This window comes from Salvelinus sp. IW2-2015, linkage group LG31 (genome assembly GCF_002910315.2).
Source record: "Salvelinus sp. IW2-2015 linkage group LG31, ASM291031v2, whole genome shotgun sequence".
Taxonomy (NCBI): Eukaryota; Metazoa; Chordata; class Actinopteri; order Salmoniformes; family Salmonidae; genus Salvelinus; species Salvelinus sp. IW2-2015.
In genome coordinates this window covers 25,111,058-25,138,464 of record NC_036870.1, presented here as the reverse complement: position 1 = coordinate 25,138,464, position 27,407 = coordinate 25,111,058, and the positions used below count along the sequence as shown (strand labels likewise).

The 27,407-nt window shown below is 43.1% G+C and overlaps 1 protein-coding gene across 1 annotated transcript; it reads left to right on the top strand.

Annotated features, from left to right (window-relative positions):
• Positions 1-63: 63 nt before the first annotated feature.
• Positions 64-26,134, top strand: fam221a (family with sequence similarity 221 member A). Its single transcript, XM_023976251.2, has 8 exons — positions 64-1,391; positions 2,012-2,185; positions 2,408-2,598; positions 2,762-2,968; positions 3,140-3,259; positions 3,696-3,793; positions 22,860-22,968; positions 25,662-26,134. Exons 1-8 carry the CDS (start codon positions 1,327-1,329, stop codon positions 25,814-25,816), a joined length of 1,119 nt encoding a protein of 372 aa, XP_023832019.1. The 5' UTR covers positions 64-1,326; the 3' UTR covers positions 25,817-26,134.
• Positions 26,135-27,407: the final 1,273 nt, after the last annotated feature.

Sequence of the window (27,407 nt, the reverse complement as noted above, 5' to 3'; positions counted from 1 at the left end):
AAGAAGAAATTCGTTTTTGTATGGAGGTCAGTGAGTGTCGAATTTGGTCAACGAAAAAAACATTTGCTACGTGAGATTTATATGATCGAATAGAAGTTTCACAAGGCTTAAGTTGTTACGAGTTACTGATATATGAAGGACACGTGACATCCCGGGCAACTTTTAGGGGAAAAAAACACTTTATTTTGGAGTTAGTCTTGAGTTGGCTATGCATATTCATGTCATGAGGCCAGCATCTCTCTCCAATGATTACAGGCGGTTAACGTCAACAACCCTCATCGAATATTTACAATACAGAAGTTACCACCAATCCAAAGAAAGGATAGGCGGGTGCTAGACAGGCCGCCGTGCCGCTTTGTGAACAACGACTCCCTTGGGCGGAGAGACAGTTTATAATCTTTGATGAAATTGACCAGATACTATAGCGGCCGCTCTAACAATGAACATAATGTAAGACAGTTGGGAGGAGGCAAGATCAGGTGGGACCATTCTAGCCAATGAGAGGGCAGATACGCAGGACCACGACGGTTCCCACTAGTTACCACAGCCACAAAGTAGAAAAATGACTCGTTAAATTTCACGAAAACAAAAATGAGTTTTGTGGTCTTATAAGGTTAGGGTCATGCATAACGTTAGCATTGTGTTTGAGGTTAGGTTTAAGATCACATTTTAAGAAAATAAATTGTAACAATAGGTGGGGATTATGATTTGTGTTTGTGGAAACTAGTGACGACCAGGCACAACTGCTTATATAGTGTTTTTTTCTCAGTTACCGGGATGTCGAGGTATGCTACCTATATCAGTACACTCGTAACAACCTAATCATCACGAAACTTATATTCGATCAACTACGCCACACGTATTAAATAAGCCATTACATGTTTTGTTAACCAAATTCGACAATCTCATTGACAAATTGATCTCCATGCAAACTGGACCTCCATGCAGTTATCGCTCACGTTTCGCCTCTTCCTATCTGGCATAAATAAACATGTGAGCGTGGAGGTCCAGTTTGCGAATTCATCCTCGTGGCAATATTGAAAAAAAAACAATAACTTACAAACATAATTTTTCTTTGCTGATTGTAATAATTTTGGAAAGGAATGGATGGATGGCATATGACCCACTGAAAGAATAAACCAAGGACATGGTTCCCGCCCACCAGCCTAAAGCAAGGGAGAGAGAAAGGAAAGGGGGAGAATGGTGCAGATCGCTTAGCAACGTGGACGCTTGGTGCTCAACCGGATACGAGCACAGGACTTCAGTCGAAGAGCTGAAGGATTTTACAACATCATCTAGCTAAAACAGTATCTCAAAACTTGAGCGATGGAGAGAATATGTCTTGACAAGACTGCATCTAAGGCAGTGGACGACTTTCTGGAGTACAGGAGGTTTGTCTTGCTTGCCAATGAAAATGTATTCTAGGATTATATTCAGTCTGGAGCACTGCTGAAATTTTCCTCTGTCACCTGACTGACTTTATAGGCCTATTTGCTTTGTTATGTTTGCCTTCAGACAATTTAGAAAGTGCACACATCCCTTGTATGTAGAATGTCGCCAATGGCATTTTTTTGGAGTCAGTTTATTTTACACTAGCCTTCCTTTCCTTTCTCAGCAGATCAATCTAATGGGACTACATAGGTGGAACTGTAATGAAGTTGAAAGTATAAGCTTTGGAGCGTGAATGTCTAGTTCACCATACTACTTGTGTATCAGTGTTATATTTGAGGAGGAAATGGGAAATTAATAATTTGCAGAATCAGGCTACTCTATGATCAGAACTACTAATCATGAACACCGTTAACTTGGAAAAGATTTGTTGTAACTGTCACTGTTGCTCTATTCTTGTCCCATGTCTTGCTTAAGCAATACTTAATTTCATATGTCTGGCAGCTGTGTTTTTGTGTTGTTATTTTTTTTGTGTGTTCTTGTTTTGTACTAAATTGCAAAAGAAAATCTATAAAAAAATATATACTTCTGATCATACCCCTGTGCTGTTGTTGTGTGTCAGGATCGTGGGTGAAGACGATGGCGGCAGACTATTCTCCCCAGAGGAATATGAAGAGTACAAGAGAACAGTGTTTCCCCAGAGACTACACAACAGGCTGTATGTGAGCTTTGGAGTGCCAGGGGGAATAGACTGTAAACTCATCGGCCCAGAGACACCTTGCTTCTGCACACACAGGTACGCTTTAGCAACACCCTCCATCGCTAATACAACACTGTGATTAGTTCATTAATTGTGTGCCCCCAAAATGGAAGTGCACTATGACCTCTGCAAAGTGGTCTGAACCTTTATGGCTGAGGAGGAAGCATGGTTTCCCAGGAACTGCATGGTCACTGATTCAAGCATCACTCCAGCTATCCTTCTTAATCTCTACACTTGTCTTGGGTTGAATCCCTCCAGGTACAAACAGCATCAGACAGACTTTGAGGAGGTTCCTTCGGAGCGCCCGATAGCACTACCATGCCGGGTTCAAGGGTGTCGGTGTTTGGCCTTTCAGTACGTGCACCTGAATGGGTCGCAGCCTGTACGCTGCAGGTGCAAACACTCTGCCTACGACCACAGTGAGACCTCAGAACACCTCTGTGGGAAATGTGAGTCTCAGTTGTCCCCTCGCTGAAGCACTGAGGCATTGTTATAATACTCCTTCTATACTCCCTGACTTCCAATTTGTTGTGTTGAAAGTAGTGTCAGTGTTGTATAGGGTGTGGTTGAGGCCACATTGACCTACCTCTCCTCTTCTCTCTCTGTCCTCAGGCTCATCCTGCTCTGGGTTCCGGAGCCCCTACAGCTGTGGGTGTGGCCAGCCTAGCTCCGCCCACCAGACGCGGGTGGAGACGAAGGCAGAACGGGAGGCCCGCGGTCGTCCGGTGGGCAGAGACGTTCCATACGCAGCCATGGGGGGTCTGACAGGGTTCAGCTCCCTGGCTGACGGGTACCTGAGACTGGACGATAGCGGGGCAGGTGAGACCTCCAGGCTGCATCACAGACTCATCACAGACTCACTGACAAGAGACAGCCACAAGATGAATTACAGCAAAGGCATCCCAGTCATTCTAATGAGTCTAATTTCAGCCTTAGATATGAGATATCTAATTGTTACCCGTGACCTTGTGCATGCGTGTGCCTGCGTAGGTGCCCCTCACCTGTCTGTTCTGTCGTCTCAACAACCAAGAGCTTTCCAGGAGCATGTGTTTGAGAAAGCCTCAGGACCAGCAGCAGCCTCAGGACCAGCAGCAGCCTCAGGACCTACAGGTCAGAACCCAACCAAGCTATAGGAGGCTTTGGGGGACATAATTATGACTGTGCTTTGAAATGTCTAGCCTGGGAAGCACATGCTTGTCACATACAATCTTTGGAAGGGTGGCCAGAAGAGACTATGAAATGCCTAATCTGAGTGTAACTGAGGATGCAATTTATCCTGTAGGTCAGCATTTCCCAAACTCGGTCCTGCCCCCCCCCCCCCAGGTTTTTGCCCTAGTACTACACAGCTGATTCAAATAATCTAAGCTTGATTATGAGTTGGCTATTTTAATCAGCTGTGTAGTGCTAGGGAAAAAACCTGGGGGAGGGGGGCAGGACCGAGTTAGGGAAACCCTGCTATGGCTCATATAGAAATCCTAAACAGAGATGATATTTGTCTCATAATAGATGTATTGCGTTAATTTAATAGTTTCCCTCTGAAATGTAGAGGAGAGTTCAGTGACGTCCGTGACCAGGGCTCTGTCTGACATCAGCACCAGAGAGGAAGAAGACATGGCGTACTTGGAGAGACGCTACCAGGAGAGGGTGAGGAGGACAGTTCTCTAATGAAACACTGGAGGCCAGCAAAGAGCGGTAGAAACAGAATTGTACAGATGAAAAACAAGTGAGATCAAGGAAGCAGATCGACACATACTGTGCCTTCAGAAAGTATTCATACATCTTGACTTATTCCACATTTCGTTGTGTTACAGCTTGAATTCAAAATGGATTAAATAAAATAAAAAATTCTGACCCATCTACAAACAATAGCCACGTAATGACAAAGTGAAAACATGTTTTTAGAAACTGTTGCAAATTTATTGAAAATGAAATACAGAAATACAGAAGTATTTTGTATTTATTAGAGATCCCCATTTAGTTGCTGCCAAGGCAGCAGCTACTCTTCATGGGGTCCAGCAACATTAAGACAGTTATATCCAATTAAAAATATTACATGACATTACATTTCATAACACTTTTCACAACACATTAAGTATGTTCCCTCAGGCCACTACTCTACTACCACATATCTACAATACAAAATCCATGTGTACGTGCAGGGGCGGACTGAAACAATAATTCAGGCTGGGAATTTGACTCCATCCCAGGCCACCCTGTTCACGCAAACCACCAGACCGCTAATTTTGTAGGCTAACCCTATTTGTTGATGTAACGGGTACCAAACGAGTTATACATTTGGCCACTACGTTCATCTGGGAAGAAAGTTATCCACATTACAAAATACAAACATTTGGGTCTGACCAACAAGTAGCCTATCTGAACACAGAGTTTTCAAGGTATGCTATGGCTATGGGTGCACCCTCAAAAACTCACTAGAAATACACCAATCATAGCACATACAAATGTACAAGGCTAGACACACAAAACAATTAGCCTACACTTTTTAAAAAGAGAATGAGATATACAGTTAGCTCAAATGTTCAAATTATTATCTTTATATTCAAGCATCAAGCATATCAAACGTATCAAAAAACTTCACACATCCACTGAACTTGAACATAAGCTACAACAATGTAAGTAAGTATAATACAAAAGTCTAAAAAGCACTCCTAAAAAGCACTCAATTAATTTTGAGATTAATGTTCCCTCACTGGTGTCCATAAAGCAAACAGCACAAAAATAAAACACATCTATACACTGAGTCAATGAAAATGAAAATTGGCTACATAACTGTAAGTATAATACAAAAGTCCCAAAAATCTGCCTCTGTACAACAGCTTTAATTCACAGCACATTTTCTTTCACCCTTGTCAGCCTGTTAAGGAAGAGTCATAGCATAGTTACTTCAGAGTAACCTGTAAGTAATTACCACTAGTAAACCAGTAGGTGGCGAAATAACTCACTGCTCTCTGCCATCTTGTCAATGATGTAATCTTTGTCAAGTCCCATAAGAATCTCCTTCTCTGTTGCATTCAAAAGGAACGCTTCAAGGTTCTCTTGAGTGAGGGAGGTTCTTAGGCAGTTCTTCACCAATTTCAGGGTGGAGAAGGTCCTCTCACAAGCCACTTGAGTGATGGATAGGGTGAGGAGGGACTTGTAGCCCAAACCAATGATGTGATACGCATCCGTGAGCAGATTGTACTGAGACAGGAGAAGATAGCAGCATATCGGGCAGTTTTTACATGTGGAACAACTTCTGATCACCAACACCCACACTTTCATCAGGATCCTCAAAAGCTTCCCCTGATTCATCACTGGCGGCGTTGGCCGTTGTGTTGTACTCCTCCAATGCTGACTGTTTCAGTCTTTCCCACTGTTGTGCAAGGCTGGTCAGTTCAGCCTGCAATGCCTCAACAGTGACTCAATCAAATTCCAGTAAGCATTTGCTGAGCTCCTTCATAGCTGTCTTTGGAAGGCCCTTTTCTCTGATCTCAGGGAAATGCTTTGGTTTCATGTAGGAGACATCTGCACACAGCATTGCATTTGCGGCATAACGGCAGTGAATACTTTCAACAACAGTGTCCAGTACCACATTGTGGATCTTGATTTTGTAATCCATGTCTGCATTAGCAATGGGCTCATCTTCTGCCAACGCACCTGATTTTCTCTTCTTTTTTTGTTGTTGTCTTCTCTGGGAGAGCAGTCTGAGCTTCGTTATCACAGTCCTGCTGCTCCTCCAGAATGCCATTGGCCCACTCAACAAAGTTGTCTGCTGCCCTCTTCACACCCTCAAAGTCTCGGGCACACTTTCTCAGGTTATCCTCCATTCCCGTCACCAAGTGCTGTGCTGTTACGATATCCATGCCACTTGTTTGCAAGTATTTAGAGCGAGGGGACGTCTTCTCAAAAATCCTGAGAAAAACCTCAGCTGTAAGTATGGTTTCATACTTTAGGAGAGCATCCTTGTACCCTTGGGCCTTACTTCGGATGGTAGATTTTATGGTCACATCCTTTTCAATTCTTTCCATAGTGATGATGATGTAAAGTGCACGGTCAGGCTTTGCAAAGCTTCCAAATACTTTCCTCAAGGCCTCGTCTTTGGCCCGCCAGCGTGTTTCACCAATTACATCAAGCCGTCTGTGTTTCCTGTCCTCACTGGTTTCCTCCCATAGCTTCATGCACTTGCATCTCGAACGAACACTGCAATGTCATTCAGTAGTGAGAAAAGGGATTCACTTGCCACAACAATCCCAGTGGTGTCAGTTAGCACAAGGTTGAGGACATGTGAGTAACACCATATGTGTACTTGGTTAGGAGACTCTCTTGTGAGATATGCAGAGAAGCCCCTGTATTGTCCCTGCATATTAGCTGCTCCGTCTTTTGCATTACCAACAAACACACTGTTTGATATCTATGTCCATCTTCTCAAGAGTCTGTTTCACAAGGTCCACAAAGTACTATCTAGTCGATGACTCACAGTCAATGACCTCAATGAGTCTCTGGTGGACAACATCAGTGACATATCGCAGAACTACTGCACACTGGTCTTTGATGTTAAATCCTGTGTTGTGTCCATTTGTATTGAGAACATCCCTACCTTTTTCACTTCAACAGCAATTGTCTGCTGAATCAACATTCTGATGACTTCAATTACTTTATTTGCTGTTGTTTTGGACGTCATAGTTACCAAGGACCCTCTTCCTTTACTTCCCATCTGCTTCTTGCTCTTCTCAATGCTCCACTAACATGCTCTTGTAGGCAGACATCATATTTGATTAGCAACAATATAAGCTCAAGAAACTTGCCATGATTGACAGCCATGTTTTCCAAGTTATATGCAGCTTCGTGTCTGTGTTCTCTGTAGCTAAGCCCACATTTACCAATAACTTTAACTACATCAATCACACGTTCCATGACCTGCCCCCTCTTTCTGACCTGGTCTAGTTGAACTGACATTTGCTTATCACTCAGAAGGGTACAGATGTCTGTACTGAGCTTTGCTTGCTCTGAGGAAAAAGGCTTCTGCACTTTCTCTATTGGTCTTACTTCTCTCATCTTCCTGTACTCTCTGATGGGCATGTTTCCAGGCCTGCATGCCTCCTTTGACAAATGCACTATCACTGGCTGAAGGTTTTGCGAATGCAAGACATACTGAGCAGAACAAGGAGTGAGTTACTTCATTGTATATCAGTCCATTTTCTGTTTGTGCCATCTTTGGAGTGGAATACATTGGGAATGACTCTTTGAGGGGTTTGTTTTGGGTGGTACTGAAAAAATAAGTCAATCCTTGGACTGAGGACGGGCAAAATAATCAAATGGATTTTCAGTGCTTTCGCTGTCCCTTTCTATTTTCCCTGTACTGGGCTCTAAACCTTTCTCTCTCCACACATCTGGTTGCTCTGCAGAATGAGTTTAACTTTGTAAATAACCTAAACTTAAATTTGTATTACTTGTGCAGTCATTGATTGTATGCCCCCGATTACAGTTCTACTAATAATCTCATAAATAAAGCACATATTAATCTAAAATCATAGCCTACATGTACGTTTAGGTTTGTGCTCTTAAGTTGTTCCTGCTCTGAGTCTGACTCTGAACTGACCACCATCTTCAGTTCTGAATGAGCACCAGAAGCTCTAGTGCTGCTGCTGCTTCCTTCTCCACCTTTACAAAGAAAATACTCTATTATCATACTCACTATCATTAGTGTATCAGTAGGCTACATTAATACAGCTCTGGGAAAAATTAAGAGTGGTCTCTTAATTTGGAGTGGCCTCTTAATTTTTCTCAGAGCTGTATATTATTGTAGTAACTTGTAATGTTGGTACTAAGGGCGCTAATGAACTTTGCCATTTCCTGTGCTGTGTCACACAGGCTACTTACTGTGTTACGTCCATGGATGTATTATGGTTACGTTACTGTAGCCTGTTTCACTGTACAGTGTATGTGCACTTTCCCTAGTTTGTGGCATGAGTCATGACAGAATGCTGGCAAGTCCATAGTCTAGGTTTACAGTATTTACTAGTTGAAACATATTGCCTTCAATGTCATATTATGATCGCTATGCTGCAGTCATTACTATGATATTGTAATGAAACAGGCAGGGAGCAGGTCTCGAACCCTTGACCTTCTAGCCCGAAGTCCAGTGCGTTATCGACTGTGCCGCATGCTCGTGCGGCAGAGTCGATTTCCGCGCTTATAAACCCAGGGTTGTTACACTACTCCCTCCTTTCAAAGAGCGCGTCCTCGCGCTAGCTTGCGACTCTACGTCTTACAGGAACGCGCTCACCGGCCAAGCACACGCAATGTCGTGGATGCAAGGTCCTATCCCACGTTTGACACCAGTGTAATGAAACAGGCAGGGAGCAGGTCTCGAACCCTTGACCTTCTAGCCCGAAGTCCAGCTCGTTATCGACTGTGCCGCAAAAGCATGCTCGTGCGGCAGAGTCGATTTCCGCGCTTATAAACCTATGGTCGTTACAATATAATTCCTCCACGAAGATGTAAAACGTGCAAACTGTTTAGCCTGCCGGCCGTTGTGTCACTATTATTAGCTAGGCTACTTAGCTAGCCATGCTGGGTGTCGTGTGTGTGTTTTAGCTAGTGTCGCTTATTTTGCAGCATTTAGCTGCGTCTGTGGCAAGGGCCTTTCTCTTTTTTATTCTCTCCCTCTCTCCACCTTTCCTTTTCTGACTGTCCATTTCGCCGTGCGACTTGCCTAAAATGTTTTCGGTAGAGAAGCAGGTAGACAGTTGCTATGTGCGTCGCGGAGAGACCTGGTGTCATTTTTGGTGCGAGAGGGGACACTGCAGCAAGAGACTGAGGGTCTGAGATTCTCAGTCAACTCATTCCTGCTTGCTATATTATCGCTGGTCAAGTTGACTATTCACGGCAGGAGTGAGTTACCTCAGGCCACCGGAAATGTCCCGGTACTCCCGACGGTCAGTCCGCCAATGTGTACGTGTATGTAGTGCTCGTGTCTTATCATGTGTATGTATAAGCGTGTCTGTACCTGTGTGTGTGTGTGTGTGTCTCTTCACAGTCCCCACTGTAACATAAGGTGTATTTGTATCAGTTTTTTAAAATCTGATGCTGCTGCTTGCATCAGTTACCTGATGTGGAATATAATTCCATGTAGTCATGACTCTATGTAGTACTGTGTGCCTCCCATAGTCTGTTCTTGACTTGGGGATTGTGAAGAGACCTCTGGTGGCATGTGTTGTGGTGTATATATGGGTGTCCGAGCTGTGTGCTAGTAGTTTAAACAGACACCTCCGTGCATTTAGCATGTCAATGTAACCAATGTGAAATGGCTAGCTAGTTAGCGGGGTCTGCACTAACAGCGTTTCAATTGGTGACGTCACTCGCTCTGAGACCTTGAAGTAGTTGTTCCCCTTGGATTTTGTGGAGCGATGGGTAACGATGCTTCGTGGGAGGCAGTTGTTGATGTGTGCCGAGGGTCCCTGGTTCGAGCCCAGGTAGGGGCGAGTAGAGGGACGGAAGCAAAACTGTTACATCAACACATCTTACAAAAACAAGTAGTGATGAATTCAATCTCTCCTCTACTTTGAGCAATGGGAGATTTACATGCATATTATTAATGTTAGAGCTCCATGTACATATAAGGGCCTGCCGTGCTGCACTGTTCTGAGCCAATTGTCATTTTCAGAGGTCCCTTTTCATGGCACCTGATCACACGACTGAACAGTAGTCCAGGTGCAACAAACCTAGGGCCTGTAGAACCTGCTTTGTTGATAGTGTTGTTAAGAAGGCAGAGCAGTGCTTTATTATGGGCAGACTTCTACCCATCTTAGCTACTATTGTATCAACATGTTTTGACCATGACAGTTTACAATCCAGGGTTACTCCAAGCAGTTTAGTCACCTCAACATTCTCAATTTCATGCTAAATTGTTTTAATGCTTAACATGCTCAACATGCTCAATTTACTTAAAGCCAGTGGCATGTCATTAGTAAATATTTTTTTCAAGTAAGGGGCCTAGACAGCTGCCTTAAGGAATTCCTGATTCTACCTGGATTATGTTGGAGAGGCTTACATTAAAGAACACCCTTTGTGTTCTGTTAGACAGGTAACTCTTTATCCACAATATAGTTTTATCCACAATATCCAGCAGCAGACTGATCGATAATGTCAAAAGCCTCACTGAAGTCTAACAAAACAGCTCCCACTGTAACGGGCTTCCTCCTTCTCCTCATCCGAAGAGGAGTAGCAGGGATTTGACCAAAATGCAGCGGGTTGTGAATACATATTGATTTAATAGACAAAACGGAAAAACACGACAAACACTTGAATAATTACAAAACAAATAAACGAATGTAGACAGACCTGGACACGAACTTACATACAACGTGAAGAACGCATGTACCAGGAAAACAGACTACATAAAACTAACGAACTAACAAAAAAACGGAACAGTCCCGTGTGGCGTAACATACAGACACTGACACAGGAGACAATCACCCACAAACAAACAGTGAGAACAACCTACCTTAATATGACTCTCAATTAGAGGAAAACGCAAAACACCTGCCTCTAATTAAGAGCCATACCAGGCAACCCAAAACCAACATAGAAACAGCAAACATAGACTGCCCACCCAAAACTCACGCCCTGACCATCACACACATACAAAACAACAGAAAACAGGTCAGGAACGTGACACCCACAATCTTTCTATCATCAATTTCTCTCAGCCAATCATCAGTCATTTGTGTAAGTGCCGTGCTTTTTGAACGTCCTTCCCTATAAGTGTCCTGAAAGTCTGTTGTCAATTTGTTTACAGTAAAATAGCAATATAACATTTTTTCTGAAAGTTTACTAAGGGCAGGTAACAGGTTGATTGATTGGTCTGCTATTTGAGCCAGTAAAGGAGGCTTTACTATTCTTGGATGTGTAGTGTCAGCGTTTTGTTGCTGGCATGTCATGCTTAAATTTGCTAATCTTGTCAATGAAAAAACATTAAAGTAATTGGCAATATCAGTGGGTTTTGTGATGAATGAGCCATCTGATTCAATGAATGATGAGGCTGAGTTTGTCTTTTTCCCTAAAATGTCATTTAAAGTGCCCCAAAGCTTTTTACTATATTATTATTATTATTATTTATATAATTTATCTTTGTTTCATAGTATAGTTTGTACTACTTTTTACTCAGTCACCTGATTTCTCAATTTGCAGTACATTTTCAAAAATTGTGCAGCCAGACTTATTTGCAATTCTTTTTGCCTCATCCCTCTCAACCATACCATTTTTCAATTCCTCATCATCCATGAGGATTTAAGTTTTTACAGTAATTTTTTTAATGGGTGCATGCTTATTAGTAACTGGAATAAGCACTTTCATAAATGTGTCACGTGCAGTGTCTGGTTGCTTTACATCAACAACATAGGAATCACTACAAAACATATTGTATGACCTCTTATACACTATATAGGCCCAGCCTTTGGAACTGTGGTTTTCATATATATGGCTACTATATTGTGATCACTACATCCGATGGATTTGGATACTGCTTTAAAGGTAATTTCTGCTGCATTAGTAAAGATGTGATTAATACATGTTGATAATTTCATTCCTGTGCTGTTTGTAACTACCCTGGTAGGTTGACTGATAACCTGAACCAGGTTGCAGCCACTGGTTACAGTTTGAAGCTTTTTCTTGAGTGGGCAGCTTGATGAAAGCAGGTCAATATTTAAATCACCCAGAAAATATAGCTCTCTGTTGATATCACATACATTATCAAGGATTTCACACGTTATCCAGATAGTGACTGTTAGCACTTGGTGGTCTATAGCAGTTTCCCACAAAAATGGGCTTTAGGTGAGGCAGATAAAGCTGTAGCCACATTACTTCAACAGTATTCAACTCTCTAAGCTTTACAGGAATGTGGTTCTAAATATAAACAGCAACACCTCCAACATTGGCATTTCTGTATTTTCTGTAGATGTTATAACCATGTATTGTTATCACTGTATCATAAAAAGTATTATCTAAGTGAGTTTGAGAGATTAGTCAGAATATGATTGTCATCTGTTACTAGCAAATTATTGATTTCATGAAACGTATTTATTAAGCTACATATGTTAATGTGGGCAATTTTTTTCTCGGATACTTGATTGTTTTCATTGCTTTACTGGGAAGCTTAGCAGAAGATTAGATTATGATGCTGCCACCCCCGTGCTTCATGGTTGAGATGGTGTTCTTCAGCTTGCAAGCGTCCCCCTTTTCCCTCAAAACATAACTATGGTCATTATGGCCAAACAGTTCTATTTTTGTTTCATCAGACCAGAGGACTTTTCTCCAAAAAGTACGATCTTTGTCTCCATGTGCAGTTGCAAACCGTAGTCTGGCTTTTTTATGGCGGTTTTGGAGCAGTGGCTTCTTCCTTGCTGAGGGGCCTTTCAGGTTATGTCGATATAGAACTTGTTTTACTGTGGATAGATACTTTTGTACCTGTTTCCTCCAGCATCTTCACAACATTTACATTTACATTTAAGTCATTTAGCAGACGCTCTTATCCAGAGCGACTTACAAATTGGTGCATTCACCTTATGACATCCAGTGGAACAGCCACTTTACAATAGTGCATCTATTGGGCTGGTGGATATGGCTTGTGCCGTGTCACAGAGTTCAGCAGGGTTATAGTAGCTGGAAAGAAACTGTTCTTGAGCCTGCTAGTGCGGGAACGTAGATACCTGTACCGCCTGCCTGATGGTAGGAGGTAAAACATTTTGTAGCATGGATGTCAAGGTCCTTTGCTGTTATCTGGGATTGATTTGCTCTTCTCGCACCAAAGTACGCTCATCTTTAAGAGACAGAACGCGTCTCATTCCTGAGCCGTATGATGGCTGCGTGGTCCCATGGTGTTTATACTTGCGTACTGTTGTTTGTACAGATGAACGTGGTACCTTCAGGCGTTTGGAAATTGCTCCCAAGGATGAACCAGACTTGTGGAGTTCTAAATTTTTTTTTTCCCATGATGTCAAGCAAAGAGGCACTGAGTTTGAAGGTAGGCCTTGAAATACATCCACAGGTACACTTCCAATTGACTCAAATTATGTCAATTAGCCTATCAGAAGCTTCTAAAGCCATGACATCATTTTCTGGAATTTTCCAAGCTGTTTAAAGGCACAGTCAACTTAGTGTATGTAAACTTCTGACCCACTGGAATTGTGATACAGTGAATTATAAGTGAAATAATCTGTCTGTAAAGAATTGTTGGAACAATGAGTAGAAGTAGATGTCCTAACCGACTTGCCAAAACTATAGTTTGTTAACAAGAAATGTGTGGAGTGGTTGAAAAACTAGTTTTAATGACTCCAACCTAAGTGTATGTAAACTTCCGAGTTCAACTGTACATGTACAATTGAATGTCCTTAATCAGACTTTGCAAAGCAATGTCAGAGTTCAGTAGTACTGTGAAGAGTGCAAAGAGTAGTGAAACAAGGTCCCTGAGAGGCAGTACTAAGCGATGGGCTGGTGGATATGGCTTGTGCCGTGTCACAGAGTTCAGCAGGGTTATAGTAGCTGGAAAGAAACTGTTCTTGAGCCTGCTAGTGCGGGAACGTAGATACCTGTACCGCCTGCCTGATGGTAGGAGGTAAAACATTTTGTAGCATGGATGTGAAGGGTCCCTGGTGATGCCGCTCTCCCTACACAGACACAGCATGCGCTGGAGGTCTACGATGGCAGGGAGCTGGGCACCAGTGATGTACTAGGCTGTTTTCACCACCCGTTGCAGGGCATTCCGGTCGGCCACGGAGTATCCACCAAACCACACTGTGGAGCAGTTATTCAGATAGCTCTCGACCGTACAGCGGTAAAAGTTCACCAGGATCTTGGGAGACAGGCGGGCCTTCTTCAGTCTCCTCAAAAAGTACAGGCGCTGCTGGGTTGAGGGTTGAGGTGTTGAGGGTTCAGGAGAGGTCCTCGGTCATGTAGACACCCAGGAATTTGAAGCTGGACACACGCTCCACCTCAGTGCTATCAATGAGAACTGGGGCGTGGCTGCAGCTTTTAGCTTCCTATAATCCACAATGAGCTCCTTGGTTTTCTTTGCATTGAGGGCCAGGTTGTTGTCAGTGCACCATGCAGCCAGGTGCTTGACCTCCTCCCTCTAGGCTGACTCCCTCTAGGAAGTCCAAAGTCCAGTTACAGAGAGAGGGGCTGATCCCTAGATAATGGAGTTTGGTGACCAGCCTAGAGGGAATGACTGTATTGAATGCTGAGCTAAAGTCTATGAACAGCATTCTCACATAGGTGTTGGTTTTGTACAGGTGGGTCAGGACAGTGTAAAGCTGTGGAGATGGCATCCTCTGTAGACATGTTCGGTCGGTAGTCAAACTGGTGGGGATACAGTGTTGGAGGGAGGCAGGACTCAAGGCCAAAACCATACTTTCAAAGCACTTCATGATCGTGGGGGTGAGTGCAACAGGTCGGAAGTCATTCAGGCTTGATGTGGTCGACTGCTTCGGCACTGGCACAATGGTTGTGGTCTTAAAGCACGTGGGGATAACCGCCTGGGCCAGTGACAGGTTGAAAATGTCATTGAAGACCTCGGCCAGCTGCCCAGCACATGCTCTGAGCACACGACCGGGGATGCCATCAGGACCAGCAGCCTTGCATGCATTCACCCTGCTCAGTGCAGACAACACATCTGCGATGGATAGTCTGAGGGGGAGGTCGTCTGGGGGGAGCTCAGCTTTGATGGCTGGATCTTTGTTGTCCCTTTTGACGCGAGCATAGAACCTGTTTAACTCGTTGGCGATGGAGAGTAGGGTGTGGGGGTAGGGTTTTTTGACCGGTAGTCTGTGATGGCTTGGATGCCCTGCCACATGTGTCGAGGGTTGGAGTTGTTGTTCAAGTGCTCCTCAATCCACAGTTTGTGGTCATGTTTAACCATCTTAATGCCCTTTTTCAGGTGGCTCTGGATGAGCTGTAGGCTTCCGCATCGCAGTGCTTTTAGCAGTAGTCGGACTTCTCTGTTCATCCAAGGCTTCTGGTTGGGGAAGGTCTTTATTAGTTTATGGGTGGTGACATTGTTGATGCAGATGTTGATGTAATCCAGAACGGAAGAAGCATATGTTTCAATGTCCGTATGGAAGTCAAGGGCGGCAATCTGTGTGTTGAAACTGGTGCTGTAGTAATGAGTCTGACCCCCCTGGCCACACTTACACTGTCCTCACTGATGGTTTCATGCGTTTAATGAGGGGTAAGTACTTGGGGAGTAAGAACAGTGAAAGGTGAGCAGACTGTCCCACGTGGGGGAGGGGAATGGCTTTGTAAGCCACCGAAATGTTTGTATACACGTGGTCTAGTGTATTGTGTCCTCTAGTGGGGCAGGAAACATTTTGGTGGAATTTGGTAAAAACAGTTTTCAGATTTGAGTGGTTAAAATCCCCTGCAACAATAAAAGCACCATCAGGATGTGCAGTTTGCTAATAGCAACCTGCAGTTCCTTCATTGCTAGTTTAGCATTAGCATCCGGAGGTATATAGGCTGCAGTAACAACAATGGATGTAAGCTCCCGAGGCAAGTAGAAAGGCCTGCACCTAATCATCAGGTACTCCAGATTGGTTGAGCAGTGACTCCCGGTTATGTTACTGTCTGTACACCATGCTTTGTTTCCATAAATGCACAGACCACCTCCTCTGGTCTTACCAGAGTCCTCTGCCGTACGATCAGCCCTGAAGACCCCGCGCCCCTCTAGCCCCATAGCGTTATCAGATATGCTGTTGTTTAGCCACATTTCTGTGAAAATCATGACGCTGCAATCCATAATCCCGTTTTGTGAGATGATTCTTAGTCGTATTTCGTCCATTTTGTTCGCCAATGACCGGATGTTAGCGAGGAAAAGACTAGGGAGTGAAAGCCGATATGGGGTTAGCTTTTTCCTAGCCCAGAGGCCACCCCGCTTCCCTCGCCTTTGTTTACGATCTCGACGCCGCCTCCGGGCACTTCTTCTCGCCGATGTTTCAGTCTCCCGGGGCATCTTCGCGATCTCCAGTGGAAGTTGTAAATTGTCAAAGACTCTCTTTGTGCATTGTGTTCCAATATCCAGGAGTTCTTGTCAGCTATATAGAGTGTACGTCATGCTGTATTGAGTGAATAAACTAAGAACTATTAAGTAGATTACTGCTAATTCGCAAAATCTGGAAAGACACAGATCCTCGCGTTGTACACTCGCCGCCATTAGACATGCTCATGTTATTTGTGTTAGTGCAGGGTAAGCTGCACACAGTGGACTTCCTACTAGGGAACACCGCCTCAGTGCTAACAGTATGGAAAGGGGGATACCTAGTCAGTTGTACAACTGAATGCCTTCAACTGAAATGTGTCTTCCGCATTTAACCCAACCCCTCTGAGTCAGAGAGGTGCCGGGGGCTGCCTTAATCGACATCCACATCTTCGGCGCCCGGGGAACAGTGGGTTAACTGCCTTGCTCAGGGGCAGAACGACATATTTTTACCTTGTCAGCTTGGGGATTTGATCCAGCAACCTTTCGGTTACTGGCCCAACGCTCTAATAACTCTGGTTCATAGGCACATGATTACTGCAAACAATAGCTGTAGAATCAGCAGAGGTATTCAGGGCAGTTAGAGGGACATCAATTAGGTTACTTACATTGTGTCTACCAACGCCCCTGGTAATGTATATTTGCTGAAGCATTATTACAACTCCGCAACATAATGGTAGGGATTAATTGAGCTGGGCTTGGGTCATTGATAAGTCATTGTCTCAAAGCAGCCATATAGTGCTGTGAAAGGATCCGGGAAGCCCAATTATTCAGGTAGATCCCATCCTCCTTATAAAATGTGTTTTGTTCCCAAAAGGTATTCGAAATTATCAACAAAAGTTACACCCTGCAATTATCATGTAGCCAGTTGTGAAGAGAAAGCATCCTGCTAAAGTGTTCAATGCCCTGATTCAGAGAGGGCACATGGCCAGATATGATGGGTATTTTATTAGTGTCCATCAGAGAATCAATCAGCCCCTTTGCTGTCATACACCCCTTTGCTATGAGACTCCAAATTGAGCTCAGGTGCATCCAATTTCCTTTGATCATCGTTGAGATGTCATTCCAACTTGTAGGCCACAGGAGTCCACCTGTGGCCAATTCAATTGTTTGGACATGATTTAGAAAGATACACACCTGTCTATATAAGGTCCCACAGTTGGCAGTGCATGTGAAGGAGGAGCTACGGAATGACCTTGGGAAAGGAAGATGGCGGAAGTGGTTGATGAGTTCGAATTAAGCAGCGTGTCGAGTAAATGTGGTGAAGACGAATATTCTGAATGGACAACAGTAATATTGAAAACTGGAACAAAAAAGGAAATTGTCTACAATTGGCGTGGAGGATACGTGTGTAAATGGTAATGAATCGCTTCTTTTTGGGATGCGGTTGTTGAGTAAGGATGGAGGTGTTGAAAATGGTAAAGTATGTGCTTGGAAAAGTGGAGTCTGTCAGAGTGACCAGAAGTGATCTTATTTTGATTCATTGTATTTCTGACGAGCTGACTGAAGATTGGAGTGAGCCTCAATAGAATCCGGACAACAGAAGTTTTGTGTTTCGAACTTCGGAGAAGAGCACCCGTCAAAGGTGTCATCTCATGGTGACGACGGATGTTCAGGTTGAATACCTGAAGAGAATTCCTGGTGTGGTTGGTGCCCGGCGTCTGACCCGCTGGGTGAATTTTTTTGATAAAGAGCAATTACTTACACATGTGAAGCTTGGTTATGTAAGATACGTGGTAAGAGCTTTCATCCCCAAACCACTGCAGTGTAAGAACTGTAAAGGATTTGGCCATGTTTCAAGTGTGTACAGACAGACAGAGTATACTGAAGAACAGTGTGCAGAAGGACGACGGTGTTGCAATTGTGGTGGGGATCATGATCCTGAGTTCCTGGAGTGGCCAGTAAAGGTGAAGGAAATTGAGCTGGCAAAAGTAAGAGCGGTCAATTGAATCTCCTATGGGGAGGCGATCAAAAGAATTGAGGAAACAAGTGATGCCAATGAAGAGATGGTAGTGGATACACCACAGACCGTAGTAAATGTTTGCTGCCAGACAAAAGATACCCTGTGTGTTAAAAAGGTGGATTTTGTTGTGTTCATTGCCACAGTTATAAACTGTACAGCACAAGTCTCAAAGAAACTAGACTATATTGTGGCTGCAGCAGAAATGGTTTTTGGACTCAGAAGCCTTGCAGGTTCCCCTTGAGCCTGTGTAGGGATCAGATCTGTTTTATTTATTTTTAACAGAAATTGTTTGATATATATAAACACAGTTGAAGTCGAAAGTTTACATCCACTTAGGTTGGAGTCATTAAAACTAGTTTTTAACCACTCCACAAATTTCTTGTTAACAAACTATAGTTTGGCAAGTTGCTTAGGACTTTGTGTCATGCACAATCTACTTTGTGCATGACACAAGACATTTTTCCAACAATTGTTTACAGACCAGATTATTTCACTTATAATTAACTGCATCACAATTCCAGTGGGTCAGAAGTTTACCTACACTAAGTTGACTGTGCCTTTTAATTTTCAGGAATTTTCCAAGCTGTTTATGTCATGGCTTTAGAGTCAATTGGAGGTGTACCTGTGGATGTATTTCACAGCCTACCTTCAAACTCAGTGCCTCTTTGCTTGACATCATGGGAAAATCAAAAGAAATCAGCCAAGACCTCAGAAAAAATAAATAAAATTGTAGACCTCAACAAGTCTGATTCATCCTTGGGAGAAATTTCCAAACGCCTGAAGTTACCACATTCATCTGTACAAACAATAGTACGCAAGTATAAACACCATGGGACCACGCAGCTGTCATACCACTCAGGAGGAGATGCATTCCATCTCCTAGAGATGAACGTACTTTGGTGCGAAAAGTGCAAATCAATCCCAGAACAACAGCAAAGGACCTTGTGAAGATGCTGAAGGATACCGGTACAAAAGTATCTACAAGCTTGTGGAAGGCTATCCGAAACATTTGACCGAAGTTAAACAATTTAAAGGAGATGCTACCAAATACTAATTGAGCGTATGTAAACTTCTGACCCACTGGGAATGTGATGAAAGAAATAAAAGCTGAAATAAATAATTCTCTCTATTATTCTGACATTTCACATTCTTAAAATAAAGAGGTGATCCTAACTGACCTAAAACAGGGTATTTCTACTCAGATTAAATGTCAGGAATTGTGAAAAACTGAATTTAAATGTATTTGGCTAAGGTGTATGTAAACGTCCGACTTCAACTGTACATGTCTATCTCGGTAACCTCATTGCTGCTATTCCTGCATTTCAGTTGCATGCCTCCTTGCACTTTCAATTTGCCTTCACTGCACATTTACACTTGCCATTTGTACTTGTCATTTGCCTTCATTGCACATTTATACATCCCACTTAATAACATACATTGTATTTAATTGTTTCACTTGTAAAAAAATGTTTTAACCTTCCGACTTCAACTGTATATATACTATAAATATTGTGGCAGACCAGGGGGTTTGGTCAAAACGTTTACACAGATCAGACACGGACAGAGTAGGATTAGCTCAGTTTCAAAGGTGTTTATTAAAATAATAGTCTAAAAGAAAATAATAGGTCTCCCCCATGAGACCCTCTCCAGGATCCCGTCTTCTGGGCTCCGGGTCTTGCTGTATCCCGTGGGGGATCAAAACTGAACACCCTCGTGTTACCTCTGGTACCGTCCCCAACTATATGGGAGTCCTTTCCTCCCCCAGTCTCTCCCCTGTGTGCTGCCCTTCTGGCAGCTTTATGGGACTTGTACAGCTGGTGAGCAATCAGCCATTGATTACTCACCAATCCCCAATCAGCCCCAATTATTCCTGTCCGGAGATCCCGTCGAGACCTGGCACATCCAGCAGATGGAGCCATCGCCTCGTGATGTATACTCCGTCTGTCACCAGGCCTCGATGAGTCTCCCCCGGTGGCTGACCTGCTGTATGCCACAATATATCTATTTATTTTTTGATATTTCATTTTTTGGGTGGGAATCCTGTTTCCATCCTGCATAGTAGGTGGTGGGATGCACATTAAATTGTGTAAATGCCAATAAACTATAGAAGAAGTGCATGTTAGAGCAGAAACTATACCATGAAGTCCATGGAACTGTCTGAAAATCGCCAAGATAGAATTGTTATGAGGCATATATCTGGGGAAGTGTATAAAACAATTTCTAGAGTGTTGAAAGTTTCCAAGAGCACAGTAGTCTCCATCAATAGGAAATTGAAAAAAATATGGAACTACCCAGACTCTGCCTAGCTCTGTCCGTCAGAGTTCCTACAGAGTTCCTTAGCTGAGATGGAAGAACCTGCCAGAAGGACAACGGTCTCTACAGCACTTCACCAATCTGGGCTTTATGGGAGAGTGGCCAGATGGAAGCCACTCCTAAGTAAAGAGGCACATGACCGCACGACAGGAGTTTGTAAAAAGGCACGTGAAAGACAGAGCACAAGGAAAATATTATGTAGTCTGATAAGACAAAAATGTAACTATTTGGCCTGAATGCAAAGTGCTATGTCTGGAGAGAACCAGGCACAGCTCATCACCCGTCTAACACCATCCCAACCGTGAAGCATGTTGGTGGCAGCATCATGCTATGGGGATGCTTTTCAGCGGCAGGGACTGGGAGACTGGTAAGGATAGAGGGAACAATGAATGGTGCCAAATACAAGCAAATCCTTAATGAGAACCTGCTTCAGAGTGCAAACAACCTTAGACTGGTGCAAAGATATATGTTCCAACAGGACAATGACCCCAAGCATACAGCCAAAGCAACACGAATGGCTTCAGAACAAGAATGTGAAAATCACTGAGTGGCCCAGCCAAAGCCCAGACATGAATACCATTGAAAAACTTGAAGATTGCTGTTCACCACCGCTCCCCATCTAACTTAAAAGAGCTTGACATAATCTGCATGGAAGAATGAGAGAAAATTCCCAAATCCAGATGTGCAATGCTGATACATACCCAAGACAACTCATAGCTGTAATCGCCACCAAAGGTGCTTCTACAAAGTATTGACTCAGGGGTGTGAATAATTATGTAAATGAGATATTTCTGTATTTCATTTTCATTTTCAATACATTTGCTAAAATGTATAAACATGTTTTCACTTTGTGATTATGCGGTGTTGTGTGTAGATGGGTGAGAATATATATATTTTTTCTTCTTCTATACATTCAGGCTGTAACACAATGTGGAATAAGTCAAGGGGTATGAATACTTTCTGAAGGCACTGTATGTAGTTTAATGTAGAGCAACCAGTGCAGCAAATAAGATAACAATTCATTGACAATATATTTACTGCAGACACCCCTTTTTTGTGCAATGGATATCTTATGATGTTGAATTAATCAAGGTCTTATAATAAAATACACTAGACAGTATATACAAAAGTATGTGGACACCCCTTCAAATTAGTGGATTCGGCTATTTCAGCCACACCCGTTGCTGACAGGTGTATAAAATCGAGCACATAGCCATGCAATCTCCGTAGACAAACATTGGCAGTAGAATGGCGTTACTGAAAAGTTCAGTGACTTTCAACGTGGCACTGTCACAGGTCGGTAGGTCAAATGTCTGCCCTGATAGAGCTGCCCCGGGCAACTATAGGCACTGTTATTGTGAAGTGGAAACGTCTAGGAGCACCAACGACTCAGCCACAAAGTGGTAGGCCACACAAGCTCATGGAACAGGGCCGCCAAGTGCTGAAGCGCGTAGCGCTAAAAATCTTCTGTCCCCGGTTACAGCACTCACTACAGAGTTTCAAACTTCTTCTGGAAGCAAAGTCAGCACAAGAACTGTTCGTCGGGAGATTCATGAAATGGGTTTCCATGGCCGAGCAGCAGCACACAAGCCTAAGATCACCATGTGCAATGCAAAGCTTCGTCTGGAGTAGTGTAAAGCTTGCAACCTTTGGACTTTGGAGAAGTGGAAACGCCTTCTCCGGAGTGATGAATCAAGCTTCACCGTCTGGCAGTCTGACGGACGAATCTGGATTTGGCAGATGCCAGGAGAACACTACCTTTCCAATGCATAGTGCCAAATGTTTGGTGGAGGAGGAATAATGGTCAGGGGCTGTTATTCAGTTTGGGCTAGGCCCCTTAGTTCCAGTAAAGGGAAATCTTAATGCTACAGCATACAATGGCATTCTAGACGATTCTGTGCTTCCAACTTTGTGGCAACAGTTTGGGGAAGGCCCTTTCCTGTTTCAGCTTGACAATGCCCCTGTGCACAAAGCGAGGTCCATACAGAATGGTTTGTTGAGATCGTTGTGGAAGAACTTGACTGGCCTGCACAGAGCCCTGACCTCAACCCCATCGAACACCTTTGGGATGAATTGGAACGGTGACTGCGAGCCAGGCCTAATCGCCCAACATCAGTCCCCGACCACACTAATGCTTTAGTGGCTGAATGGACGCAAGTCTCCGCAGCAATGTTCCAACATCTAGTGGAAAGTCTTCCCAGAAGAGTGGAGGCTGTTATAGCAGCAAAGGGGGGACCAACTCCATATTAATGCCCATGATTTTGGAATCAATGTTCGATGAGCAGGTGTCCACATACTTTGTAGTGTATATTTATGTGTGAATGTGGTACTCAAATGAGCACGTGACATGACATGTAAATGAATGACTGGAAACCTGAATACCAAAATCATAGTTTCTGTTTCAGATGAAGGCTGAGAAAATGGCAGTCAAACAGAAGGCATCATCATCAAGAGGAAGACCATCCACCAAACCAGCCAGCCTACCATCCACCAAACCAACCACCTCCCTATGCAGTAAGCAACCTACCAAACAGCCTACCAAATAATTTACCAAACTGGAGAAGATGACGAACAGTTAACTAACACACTTAGTTTAATGCGGTATTCCATTCCACACAGATAATGATATAATTGCACTATGGATAATAGATAATCAAACAGTCTCACCTGGGAAAATGATCATTAGATCATAAACACCAAGGCTTTTGTGATGTTTCCAAGATCAATTGACAATAAATGTTCAAATCCATGTTGATTCTTTAACTTACCATCTTCCACTCGGACCTCATTCTCAGGGTTTCTATTGTTTTAATTTGTTGATAGTTTCACCTTACTAAATAACACTGGTTCTACCTGGACTGTACCATTCAAAAACAGGATATAGAAAATGCATTCATTTTATTGATCAGGATGCCCTTACTGTAATCAACTACAGATAAAGACATGGAAAGCCAAGTGGCCAATCAGTGTCATGCTAGAATTAATAACAAAAAGCCAAGGATGAACACACACACACACACACACACACACACACACACACACACACACACACACACACACACACACACTGGCAGGACTGAGGATGTGTCTATATAACAGTGCATCCTAGTACTCACTAAAAATCGACTAATGTGGTCAAGAAATCAACTAATTTCCTCATCAATTAACTGATCTATCCAATCAGTGCACTAGTTTGAGTGTGAACGTTTAGCACAGGGTCGGTCACAGTTATTAACAGTTTTGTTACAACCCAAATGGCACCCTATTCCCTATATAGTGCACTACTTTTGACCAGGGCCTATGGGATCCATAGGGGCCTATGGGCTCTGGTCAAAAGTAGTGCACTATATAGGGAATAGAGTGCCATTTGGGACGTAGGCCTTGGGATATTGATTTGCTCAGTCCTTTGGACTCTATTTAGAAACGTTTCTAAACTCAGCAAAAAAAGAAACGTCCTCTCACTGTCAACTGCGTTTATTTTCAGTAAACTTAACATGTGTAAATATTTGTATGAACATAAGAAGATTCAACAACTGAGACATAAACTGAACAAGTTCCACAGACATGTGACTAACAGAAATGTAATAATGTGTCCCTGAACAAAGGGGGGGTCAAAATCAAAAGTAACAGTCAGTATCTGGTGTGGCCACCAGCTGCATTAAGTACTGCAGTGCATCTCCTCCTCAAGAAAGAGTACCACATGAGGGAGGAGGATGTCTTCCCTGTAACGCACAGCGTTGCGATTGTCTGCAGTGACAACAAGCTCAATCTGATGATGCTGTGACACACCGCCCCAGACCATGACGGACCCTCCACCTCCAAATCGATCTCACTCCAGAGTACAGGCCTCGGTGTAACYSTCATTCCTTCYACGATAAACGCGAATCCGACCATCAKCCSTGGTGAGACAAAACCGCGACTCGTCAGTGAAGATCACTTTTTGGCAGTCCTGTCTGGTCCAGAGACGACGAGTTTGTGCCCATAGGCGACGTTGTTGCCGGTGATGTCTGGTGAGGACCTGCCTTACAACAGGCCTACAAGCCCTCAGTCCAGCCTCTCTCAGCCTATAGCGGACAGTCTGAGCACTGATGGAGGGGTTGTGCGTTCCTGATGTAACCCGGGCAGTTGTTGTCGCCATCCTGTACCTGTCCCGCAGGTGTGATGTTCGGATGTACCGATCCTGTGCAAGTGTTGTTACACGTGGTCTGCCACTGCGAGGACGATCAGCTATCCGTCCTGTCCCCCTGTAGCGCTGTCTTAGGCCTCTCACAGTACCGACTGCAATTTATTTCCCTGGCCACATCTGCAGTCCTCATGTCTCCTTGCAGCATGCCTAAGGCATGTTCGCGCAGATGAGCAGGGACCCTGGGCATCTTTCTTTTGGTGTTTTTCAGAGTCGGTAGAAAGGCCAGTTTAGTGTCCTAAGTTTTCATAACTGTGACCTTAACTGCCTACCGTCTGTTAGCTGTTAGTGTCTTAACGACCGTTCCACAGGTGCATGTTCATTAATTGTTGATGGTTCATTGAAAAATCATGGGAAACAGTGTTTGAACCCTTTACAATGAAGATCTGTGAAGTTATCTAGATTTTTACGAATTCTCTTTGAAAGACAGGGTCCTGAAAAAGGGCTGTTTCTTTTTTTGCTGAGTTTATGTAAATAGGACTGTTTCTTTTTTTGCTGAGTTTATGTAGTTTGGAACTGTATGTAGATAAAGGATATGCATTCACATACTACATCTCATGCTGTTTCACTAAACTGAGATCACACAGCACATGTAAGGGGATGATGCATACAGAGCTATGGAAATATTTCAATGATTAAATGACACCCAAATGTGATACACAGAATAAAATTGAAAATGTATTTCAGAGGAGCTACCGTGCATATCAATATGCAGATAGATGTAAGGATTAATTAATCAAATTCTTCATGGCAGATCAGTGTTAATGAAAATGGGTTTAATCCAGAGTTTAAATGGAAAAATAAGCAATGCTCTTTCACAGGCAACCTTTAATGTTTTAGTAAAGATTCAGAACATACACGCCCACTCACATGTTCTCTACATGTCGGGCCTGGGTCCAAGTCACACTGGATCACTCTCTGATTGGTGTGGCTGCATCACTGAACATGGTCACATCACATGTGTCGTCATCCTGATAGTCACCTGTTGAGTTGTGCCTCGTGTGTGTGTGTGTGTGTTGAACAGGTGTTAGTGGAGGGTTGCTGGATGTTGGTGGGTTGAGGTGCGGTGTGGTGGGAGGATGGCACGGTTGCACCTGTGTCCTCCTGGTGTGGGACCGAAGAGGAAGCCAGTGGAAGAGATCCTGTCTGAAAGCTGACACTTTGATTTCATTTGTGTGATGTCAGGAATATCAGGCCACACACACACAGACACACAGACAGACAGACAGACAGAGTTGGTCGCAAAGTAGAAATACAAGGAAATCACCAGGTAATTGTATGTGTAGCAGATGGGGATGTGTGAAACTTGCTCCTCAGCCTGAAGTGTCCCTACTTGTGCCAGTGAATAGCTAGCTTTTCGTGTGCCGCCGACTGTTAGGACGCTTCAGGAGAGCGGTCACTTGGCAGAGGTCCCGAGTTTGCTCCAGGTATGGGCCGAATCGGGAGGAAGTGGTACTCGCAAAGCAAGCAGTAATGACGTCCTTTACATATGCTTTTTTCTACATGTCAGCATTTCAAATAAAAGACAGAAGATCTGGGCCCGGTTTCCAAAATGCATCTTATGGTAGACTAACCTGTTTAGCATAATTGCCTCACCATAGCTACCCTGTTCATGGCTGAAAGTTAATTGGTTGGGATTGACTTTGGTCGTCAACTGAAGAGGAGCATGACTACTCTACTCCTCTATTGCCATGGGAACCACTCCTATCTTCACTGACTGGGCCCTTCACCTGGAATCAGACAGCAACAACAAGAGATTAAGAGGTCAATTACTTTGTTGGTTGTCACGTTCGTCGTAATGTGGAAGAGAGGAGGACCAAGGCGCAGCGTGATTTGAATACATTCTTCTATATTTAATGAAACGAAGAATACTTGACAATCTAAACAAAAACAACAAAATGAACGTGACGCTATATAAAAACAGTGCAGACACAAGCAACTAACACAGACAATAACCCACAATACAAAACAGGCTACCTAAATATGGTTCCCAATCAGAGACAACGCGAAACACCTGTCTCTGATTGAGAACCATATCAGGCCAAACACATAGAAATAGACAAACCAGACATACAACATAGAATGCCCACTCAGATCACACCCTGACCAAACAAAACATAAAACATACAAAGCAAACTATGGTCAGGGCGTGACATTGGTAAACTCTCTATACAACAACATGACAGGTCGTAACTGACAGGTTTAATTCGAGCCGTTAAAAAAAAAAATATCATTTTAATATTTTTATTTATTCCTTTTTTTCATAAGTATGTTTTTTTTTTTTTATTATTTAAAAAAATAAATAATAATAATATATATTTTTTAATTATTAATTATTATTATTATTTTATTTTTTGACATCTGAATTTCCATTTTATTCGACAGACAACCTAACATCATACTTCAAGATCTGTCGAATATACATTGTTGGCTTTGCTTGTCCAGGGGAAGTATAAAGGTGAATGTCCATTAACTTTACTGTCCATTCTACTCTTTCCCATGCCTCATGATATTGGGAAAAGCCAGGTGGGCAATGGCAATAGCAGATTCAAAGTTACCCCACGTAATGTTTGTCATTGCTGAGCCTATCTTTAACCAAGGAATTTCTGCTAGCTAACTATTAGCTGYATGAATGCAAAAACAATGCAGTGATAGAACAAGAAATCCTATTGTATATTAATTCCTGATTCTATCGATAGAACTAACGTTAGCTAACTAAATGTTTATTTTTATTTTTATAATATGTTTATTATTTTCCAATAAAAATAAA